The sequence below is a fragment of the Copadichromis virginalis genome, linkage group LG12, assembly GCF_057382275.1.
Source record: "Copadichromis virginalis isolate Kocher_CV1m ecotype Utaka linkage group LG12, C_Virginalis_male_GT1.1, whole genome shotgun sequence".
NCBI lineage: Eukaryota > Metazoa > Chordata > Actinopteri > Cichliformes > Cichlidae > Copadichromis > Copadichromis virginalis.
Window position 1 is genome coordinate 23,447,140 of NC_140629.1, and position 9,745 is coordinate 23,456,884.

At 41.0% G+C, this 9,745-nt stretch overlaps 1 protein-coding gene across 2 annotated transcripts; it reads right to left on the reverse strand.

Moving 5' to 3' along the window:
• Positions 1 to 38: 38 nt before the first annotated feature.
• LOC146697077 (guanine nucleotide-binding protein subunit alpha-14-like) lies at positions 39 to 9,656 on the reverse strand. Of its 2 annotated transcripts, XM_085475547.1 has the most exons (9): positions 9,419 to 9,656; positions 9,294 to 9,344; positions 8,822 to 8,999; positions 3,402 to 3,586; positions 3,143 to 3,297; positions 2,861 to 3,001; positions 2,021 to 2,150; positions 1,780 to 1,933; positions 39 to 839 (listed from the first exon to the last, which is right to left on the reverse strand). In XM_085475547.1, the coding sequence occupies exons 3-9, from the start codon at positions 8,940 to 8,942 to the stop codon at positions 649 to 651; spliced, it is 1,077 nt and encodes a 358-aa protein (XP_085331673.1). In that variant the 5' UTR covers positions 8,943 to 8,999; positions 9,294 to 9,344; positions 9,419 to 9,656; the 3' UTR covers positions 39 to 648. The 2 variants fall into 2 exon arrangements, with proteins under 2 accessions (XP_085331673.1, XP_085331674.1); XM_085475548.1 differs by lacking the exons at positions 8,822 to 8,999; positions 9,294 to 9,344; positions 9,419 to 9,656 and adding an exon at positions 5,922 to 6,030.
• Between the last annotated feature and the right edge of the window lie 89 nt (positions 9,657 to 9,745).

Here is a 9,745-nt window from a genome sequence, read left to right on the forward strand (position 1 = left end):
CTTCATTTATTCCTCGCACCAAGAAAACGTCAGGCACCTGACTTGTACTCTTTATTAAATAATTATCTCTTTATTGAAAATAACCATAAATAGAAGAAACAGTTGTATTTTTTTTCCTAAAGCACATCTCAGACTATTTACATCTGACACTCTATGAACTCCGTGGCTCTGCTGACTGTCCTGAGTAAATAAGGCACTTAAGGCGTCTCAGTGTTAGAGCAACCATTTCTAAACATTATGAAATCACAAAACCGGGCTAAAGAGCATCCTTATCAAACTATTACATGGGGATACATTTACATACATTAAAGCACTCAGATCATATGTCTATTTAAATAAGTAGTTCACACAACAGGTCAGTTACTTGCTACTAATTTTCACTTTCTCATTTCCACTGTAATGTATCATTTACAGCAAATACTAAAAAACTACAAGGGAAACTAAAGCATCTAAACACAATTTCATGTTAGTATGTCTGGTACAGGATGTTTGTATTCTCTCTTTTTTGGATCCCCCTTGTTAGAAATGAAACTATTTCAAATTTCTTTTTTTTGGTTTAAGCTTGATTGATAATTAGATTCTTTTCTATTTCGGCTTTCCTCAGGTCTTCTCTTGTATGCATTTGCTCCTGTGCTGTATGCAACCTTTCTACACCAGGTTGAAGTCCCCGAGGTTGTGCCTGAGGATGGCTGTTTTCACGTCCTTGAAGATTAAGCGGATGTTTTCTGTGTCCGTGGCGCAGGTGAAGTGAGAATACAACGTCTTGTCCTTGTCCGGGTTTTGTTCTTGGTACATTTTTAGGATGAATTTTTGAGCTGCTACTTGATCCTGCTGAGGTCCTGCAATTCAGGGTTGATATTATTTAAATATGTCAGTAAATTCAACATACGCTCACCAGACACTTGATTGGGTAGACTTGTTCAACTGCTTGTTAATGCAAATATCTAATCTGCCAATTACATGACAGGAACTCAATGCATTTTACGACCTGCTGAAGTTCAAACTGAGCATCAGAATGGGGAAGAAAAGTGATTTAAGTGACTTTAAATGTTGGTACCAAACAGGCTGGTCTGAGTATTTCAAATTTACTGAGACACAACCATCTGTAGTGTTTACAGTGAATAGTCTGAAAGTGAAAGATGATCTGTGAGTAGCAGTCCTCACAGAGGTCAGAGGAGAATGGCCAGACGTGATGATATAGTAACTAATGGTAATTAACTACTCATTTCAACCGAGGTATGCAGAAGAGCATCTTCTGAAGCAGATGGTCTACAGCAGCAGAAGACCACACATGGTTTCACCTCTTGTCAGCCAAAAACACCAAACCAAAACTGAAATTCTAAGTCTTGATACTTAAAGATTAAAAATGTGTTTAAAAAAAAACAATCAGTTATTTTATTTTGAACAAATTATGGGTTTTTAATGCAGAACAAATTTGGTGATTTTCTTGTGGGCTTGTATCAAGGAGGGAGGGGCGGAGCTTAGACTAATGATTGCCAATGTGGACCAAAATTCCTGCTGAATGTTTTCAGCTCCTTTTAAAATCTCAGCCATGAAGAATTAAACCAATTCTGATGGTAAAGGAGGTTCAACCTGGTACCAGCACAGTGTACCTAATATAGTGTCAGTTGAGTATTTTTAGTCTATTTCAACACTTCCATAAAAATGAGTACCGTGCAGCGATTGTATGATGAAGGACTTAATTAGATCAGCTAAGTAATTACAAATCTTGTGGTGGAATAAGAGCTGAAATCAAGATGAGCATTCACTCAGTCTAACCTGTGAATTCAGGGAAGTAGGTGGATAAGTGAGAGTACAAGATCTTCTCCTTGAGGATGTCGGTCTTGTTGAGGAAAAGTATGACAGATGAGCGCTGGAACCAGGGGTAGGTGATGATGGTCTTGAACAGGGCCTTGCTCTCCTCCATGCGGTTCTGAGATGTTTAAAGGGATCAAACACATGTAAAACTCCAGGAGGATGTAAACTGAAATCATCATTTGCTGTGTCGTTAAATTCTCACCTCATTGTCGCACTCAGCCAGGACCTGATCGTATTCGCTGAGTGCCACCAAGAAAATGATGGAGGTGACGTTCTCAAAGCAGTGGATCCACTTTCTCCGCTCTGATCTTTGACCACCCACATCAACCATCCTGTCATAAAAGCAGCCAAGAAAAGTCACGCCACCTTCGAGGTCGGTGCCATGCCTGTGGCCAGTTCCAGTGCTGCTGCTATTATTTTGGTTCATAGAGTATTTCAAAGTAGAATGGGAGGCAGAGCCTTCAGCTTTCAGGCCCCTCTTCTGTGGAACCAGCTCCCAGTTTGGATTTGGGATACAGACAGCCTCTCTACTTTTAAGATTAGATTTAAAACTTTGCGTTTTGATAAAGCATATAGTTAGGGCTGGATCAGGTGATCTGTTAGTTATGCTACAATAGGTCTAGGCTGCATTGGCTTCCCATGAAGCACTGAGTGTTTCTTCTTCACTCACCTTTTACACATCACTCTTTAATCATTAGCTATTATTAATCTCTGGCTCTCTTACACAGTGTGTTGTTTGTCCTGTCGCCCTCACCTTATCCTCGAACAGTTGCAGCAGATGGCCGCCCCTCCCAGAATCTGATTCTGTTAAGAGTTTTCTTCCTGTTACAAGGGAGGTTTTCCTTGCTACTGTCACCAAGTGCTTTTTCAAAGGGAGTTGTTTAATTGTTGGCACTTTCTCTGCATTACTGTAAGGTCTTTACCTTAAGATATAAAGCACCTTGAGGTGACTGCTGTTTGTCATTTGATGCTATATAAACTCAACTGAACTGAATTGAAATGAAACTCTGTGCAGTGCAGAAGATGTCAATATGCACCTCACCTGAAAATGACATTCTGATCCTTAGACCACATGTCAAAGGGGTATTCAATGATACCAGTGGTTGGGACTCGGACTCTGAGGATGTCGTCAAGATCAGGTATGTATGAGGGCTGTGAAATCCGATCCAGATCTGTGAGATAGCTAAAAAGAAAAATATGCAGGGAGAAAAAAAAACACTAAGAAAGGAGAAATGTAGAAAACTTAAAATGTAAACCAAATTTGATCTAGAAAAGTACAGAGATCTGCGCACACTGTTAAAGATCATAAATGCCTAATTCTCACTATTTGGTGGAGTCGGACAGCTGGTACTCCCTGCGCCGATCATAGCACTCCTGTATTCCAGGATCATCCCACAGACTCTTGACAGCCATGGCGAGGTTGCTATCTAAGTCCTTCACCTTATCCACCTCCACCTCCAGGACTGCGCTGGCATGGCTCTATGGACACACCGAGAAGACAAAAAGACAGTGAGGTAACAATGAGGTAACCATCCATCAAGTCTTTATTGTAAAGGACTGGAACAGAGTCAGTCTGCCTGTACCTGGTTCTGGGGATCAGTGAAAGATATACCAAGAGCCTCCATAGCTCGGACCATTGTCTGCATGGACGTGTAGATGTTCTGGTACACCAGCTTGGCATAGCTCCTTTTGTCCTCGTCTGTATATCCTCCTCCATGGATAATCCTCATTTGTTTGATAAAGGTGCTCTTTCCACTCTCTCCAGTGCCTGTGAGACACATTGAGGATTAAACTCAATAATAGATTTATTTGGTCTACAATTTTTTGCCTCGTTGCAAATTAACATTCTGCAAATCAAACCAAAGTAAACATCTGCTGGCTGCGTGAGCAGACGGGAATGCAGTTTTATGTCTAAGGTCTGTTTTTAAAAATCTGCATTCACGTGACAGCCTGTTTCTCAGCAGTGCTCATCGGTGCAGGATTTGACCATTTTAATTGTCATGTTTCTGAATTTTAAAGAAATCATGCTGATGAGTCAGTTACGACTGCTTTCATTGTCTTGATTTTGATGCCAGACAACAGGTTCTCATAGTACCTAGAAGTATTTAAGTATCAAAACCACCAGTAATAACATTAGTCTAACTACAGCTATAAAGAGGAAGAAAATAAATGTTAAGTATAAGAAAATTAGAGTACTTATTGTACAAGCAGATTATATCATTATAGTATAAATACTGAAATGTGTAAGCATCACTTATGTGCAGGTTGATATGGAGCTCATATGTGTGCTGCTGAGAGCTACATAGATAATGTTTTATTAAACGTATTGATATGCACACACTTACTAGATAAATTCAATTGCCCTATAGTATAATACTTTGAGTGGTGGAGGGATGTTTTATTTTGTCATGCCTCTATAATTATTTGCCTTTGTTCCCTGCCTGAGCAAATCAACCCCAGAAGCCCTGCAAACGGTCCAGAATGTGGCTGTGAGGCTGCTCAACAGGTCCTTAAAAGGTCCCATGTGACACCGATTCTTTCTTCTTTAGGCTGACTTCCAAGATTTTAGTGATCACTTTGGGTCTGAACCATTTAACGGAGAGGCTGTGCCTCAAGAGCTAGAGCAGGTCATTTACCTGTTGTAAGGCTGGTGGTTTGATCCGCGGCTGCTCCGCTCTGCATGCCAAACTATCCTGGAGAAAGATACTGAACCTTGAGTTGTTGTGTGTGGTCAGTGCTAGCTAGATGTTTGACCTTTAATTGTGCTAATTAAATTGGAAATGGACTGGTTTATTTCCAGTTTACTATGGTCAGTTGCCTCCATGTATTAGTAAATTACTACATTCATATGCAAATACGAGATCTTTGAGGTCAGCTGATCAGAGCTTGCTGGTGGTATCTGGTCCAGGTTAAAGATAAAAGACGAGCCTAATTTTCTACTCTTCATTTATCCCAAGAGAAGATATTATGGCCACTGCAAGCAAGCAAATTTAGCTCTCTGCTGCAAAGACACAAACAAAAAAAGTCATGGGAGTCTCTATCCCTCCTTACAGTGACAATTTTAAACTTGAAGTTGTACGATACAGTAAAATGTACCCCTGCCAAGTGTCATGCATCCATGCCCCTTCTGCAAGAGCATAAAGTTTATATATACTTTAAAATATTACTGAGCTGCATCCTGGTGAGTTATTACTGCAACTCAATATTTATGATATTTACATTAAAAAAGACCCAAATTTGAATTATTACGTGTGATGTTGCACAGGTGTTGCATACTGTATGCCAGCTGGCAGCTGCCTGGCAGCTACATTAAAGACCCATCTGTCTTTTTATGAACAACTTTTTACTAAGAGATAAGTTGAAAGAAATAAAAACAAGTTCTGTGACAACTCTCAATACCCAGCTTGTCCACGCAGGGACGCAAGCTGAACGATTTGAATGTATATTTGACTGCCAAAGGGACACTCGCCAATATCCGAGAACAGGAAGTTTAAATATCACAAATTGCCCGAAATAAAATTCAACATATCATTCATAGCTTTAGTTTCACCTGGTTGAATAAAATATTTTAGTCAACCTTGCTTAATTTGCTTCTGAAAAATGACCTTCCTTTGGTCAGATGGAAAAATAAATAAAACAAAAGCCCTCCTAACTTCCAATAATTAATTCAACAAGAACGGTGCACTTTTTCACCCTGAAACCTTTCCTGAGTGACAGGATCAGATGCACGCTTAATAACTCAGAGACTCGGTGTGTATTTGGACTCAAGCTCTCCATCTAAAAGGTCTTTCGACTAACTTATATTTCACTAAAACATACTTTACTTGTTCTTATTAAAAGGTATGAAAACCACACACACAGAGTCCCTTTCTGCCATGTTACTCTTCAGCTCTTACAGCAAAAACTCGTAATATTCTCATTGAGATCACATGATGCACAGCCGATTTGGTAAACAAATGTGTTTGTTAACAGACCTGAATATTGGAGGTTGCTGTGTTTGTGTATGTGTGTGGGTTTATGCAGGGATGGGTGGGGAGTTTCATCTTTTGGGCAGTCGGTGTGTGCGTATGTGTCCAGCTTGCATGTACGACACAGCTTCATACCTGCACACTTCCTCAATTGGGGAACGCTGTAACACGAGGCGGTGGTGCCCGCGTGAATGAATGTGATGTTAGTGTCATGAGATAACGGCTACTGTCAAAGTCTGTCCTCTCCGGGTTTTTTTTGTTGTCACAACTGAAATGTACCTGCTAGGCAACGACTGTGCAGAGGCACAAAACAAAAAACATGAGAAGTCACTAATCTGCAAAATTTGACTTTTAAAAACAAACAAACAAAAAAAACAAAACAAGATCCAGCAGATCTACTGCTACATTCAAACATATTCCAGTTAAAAATAACAGAAAAAACAACACTTCTTCCAAAAAGAAGAACCAAACAGTATTTCAGTGTCTATATATGTAAATGTATGTATTGATATTTGAGGGTATATATCGAAGGTATGTGTATATCCATATTTTTAAGTGTGCGCATGTGCATTTATACATTTAAACATGTTTATATGCATATATAGTATAAATATTATAATATAAATAATATTATTTATCACAACTGTGATAACGATCCTGTAGCGTGGGTAGGCGTGGGTAGGTGTGTATACACACCTACCCACGGTGAATGTAAGGATACATGTATGTATAGATGTATAATTGCATATGTTTGTTGTATGCACATCATGTGTCGGTATGAATGCACTTTTATGTGTGTGTGGGTAATTGGCAGGTCATTTGAAAGTAAGATAAATATTGCTATCATTCCATAAATAGGAAGGATCATATAAGTTTATACTTCTTCTTAATCCTTCTCAGGCATAAAAAGTTGAGTTATTTATACACAGACAACTAACATACTGAATATTTGACTATACCTATCTACTGAGCTGTGATGATTCGGTATGCAAGTCGGCAGCTGTTCAAGTCAAATTTAAGGCCTCTGACAAAAAAGGGCAGAAAGTGAAGGTGTTGATCTCTTGCACTCTCAGTAGACCTGACTCTGACCATCCTAATGAAATCCACTGAGAGCTGAGTCACTCTGACCAGGTAACAAAAGGTTACTTTCTAGATCATGGCTGTCATACTCCTTTTACACTGTGGCCCACACAGAGCCCTGTTTGATCTTAGTGGGCTGGAGCAGTAGATTTATTACCTGGAAAAGAAAACCCTCCAAATCATTCCTCTTTCTGTCTGTTAGAGAGTTATCTCTGGGATGCTGGGATGATAGCTCCTTCAGGACTTAAACTCCGGTCAGAGAGTGGGGCACAGAGAGTGATGTCCAGATATACTTTAATGGAAGTTAACAGCAGCTCAACAGTACAGCAGTAGGCATACTGAACAAGTGTGGGAGGGGCGGACATGCGTGTGGTTCGTTGCACTTATAGCGATGCGACTGAAATATAAGGAGACTTTCGGTCACCGTCAGTGTAAAGACATTTAAGTATACATTAAATAGCTCAGACGGCATGAGAAAAACAAACGCATTTGCAACAGAAACACTCCAACGTGACTCTTTGTTCTCCCACTTTAAGAAAGGAGAATGATGATGAAATGCTTAAAAATGACAGAAAAAAAGCAGTTTATTTCCCAGACTATCCTGCAGACTGACATAAAATACACTTTGAATAATAACATTTATGTCCTTCTTCTTTGCATTTACCACATTATCCAAAGTTATTGCCTCTGTCAGTGCGCCCCAGAGCAGTTGTGGCTACAATGTAGCTTGCCATCACCAGTGTGTGAATGGGTGGATGACTGAATGTAGTGTAAAGCGCTTTGGTGTCCTTAGGGACTAAGTTAAATGCTATACAAATACAGGCCATTTACCATTTATTTAGGGGGCTGGATTGGGCTCTTTGATGGCCAGGTTCTGGGCCCTGGGCCTTATGTTTGAAACTCTTTCAGCCTGAACAGAGACCTCAGGGTCATCCTTTTTTCTGGAAAGTCCCTCCACGTTTTGACTTCTCTCAACTACCTTTGTGATGCGTTAAACAAAACTGCTGGAGTCCAGCTGTCTGTAACAGCCTACAGTGAGCTGCGAAAATGTTTTTCTTTTAAAGCAAATGAATGTTGGTTTGGGGGCAAAAACATAACGCTGTGTTTTGAGTGAAATGATCTGCTAAGAGAACAGTTGGTAAAAACCAATAGCTTGTGCTCCGTGATGCATTTGCATGACTTTTGCATGAAACGCTAGTTATGGCTTTCAAACACACCACTGACCAAGGCGTGGATGGCGACTGGTTCCTGAAGTGCTCCCACACTACTGCAGTAAAATGCGCCCCCCCCCCCCCCCCCCCCAGGAAGAGAGAGTGTGTGTGTGTGTGTGTGTGTGTGTGTGTGTGTGTGTGTGTGTGTGTGTGTGTTTCTGTGGCCAGGTGGAGACTTACCGACCCCAGCAGGCAAAAAGTACTCAAGGATTCAAATCTCCGACCACGCTTAAATCAATGGCAGCGCCATGGCGCGCGGCTGCGCATACCCTGGATGTTCTCGGAAAGCCAGTGCGCCTCAACTGTGAAACGCTGCTCATGACTTGAATCATGTAGCCACACGTGGCAATGACAAAATGTTGCGTGCTGGATATAATATATATAAAATTATATATTTGCCTTCTAAAGTGTGCATTTTACTTTCATATGGCTAAATGAATACTAGTCGACAGGCGTCAGAGCTCTGTCCCACCTGCCACGATACCCGTGGCCAGGAAGCGGTGAAGTAATGGCAAATTTTGAGCTGTCTCCCACAACTGAAAATGAAAACGCCTGGATCCTTCCGCTAGAGGAACAACTTTAAGAGCAAATGTTTTAAAGCTTTTCTTTTGCCCGGAAAAGAACATTTATGGCTACAATCTAGATAAAACTTTTGAATGATTTACAGCAAAGCACGAGGAGAATGAGGAGGACTCCGTGAAGTCAGTTACCCTCCGAGCTGGTGTTCAGGTTAGTGATGCTCACCTAAAAGCAGCAACTTGAGCTCCATGCGAGAGTCCTCCTTGTCCCTCCGCAGCTGCTTCTCAATCTCCTCGTTGATCCTCTGGTTCTCTCTCTCCTCCGCTGAAAGACAGCATCCAGCCATCGCTGAAAGTCACCAGGTTGCTCTCCAACGACCACTCGGCTGTAAAAATGTCGCAGGCTTTGATTAAAGACAGAAAAAAAAAGAAAAAGGAAACTCAGACGTGTTAAAAAAAATACTCCTTCTTTGCCCCCTCTTGCACTTCACAACTTCAGACGCAAAAAGGCACAGAGCATCTTCAAAACTGCGCCTTTGACTTCCACAGAAACAGAAAAGTTTGCTGCTAAAATATAAAGTGCTAGATTTCAGGGGTAAGTCCAAAGCTCTCTCTCTGTTTTACTTAAGCATCGAGGTGTACAACAAGGTGCACCACGAGCTGTTCCTATTGGACAAAGTGCTGCAGTTATACTCTACCTGGACGACACTTCAGCTTTATCCTGACGAATCGGGAGGGCGTGGCACCGGCTACAAATAGAAAAGGATAAAATGGGAAGTTCGCTGCCACAACCTGTGGAAACGGTGAGCGATGAGGAATTCACCTGTAGATGAGTTTTAATCGGACATGGAGTGCCATGGCTCATTCTTAGAAGTGCTCCACGCTGTGCTCGCTTTCCTTGGAAGTTTCTATAATATCACACTCGTAATTCACGAGTCTTGATGACATTAAATCATGGTTCGCGTTAATTTTTTGCATATAAATGATCAAAAAAGATCATACTATTCAGCCCCTGTTCTTCCCTAAACGTTGACCTTGGCCCACCCGAAAAGTTCAGAACCTCGTTTGCCAAAGATTTAGGAATGTTTCTCGCAGGGGAGATTTTAGCCCAAAATGTCTGTCTGTCTGTGCGATTTTAGCACCCCCAAAG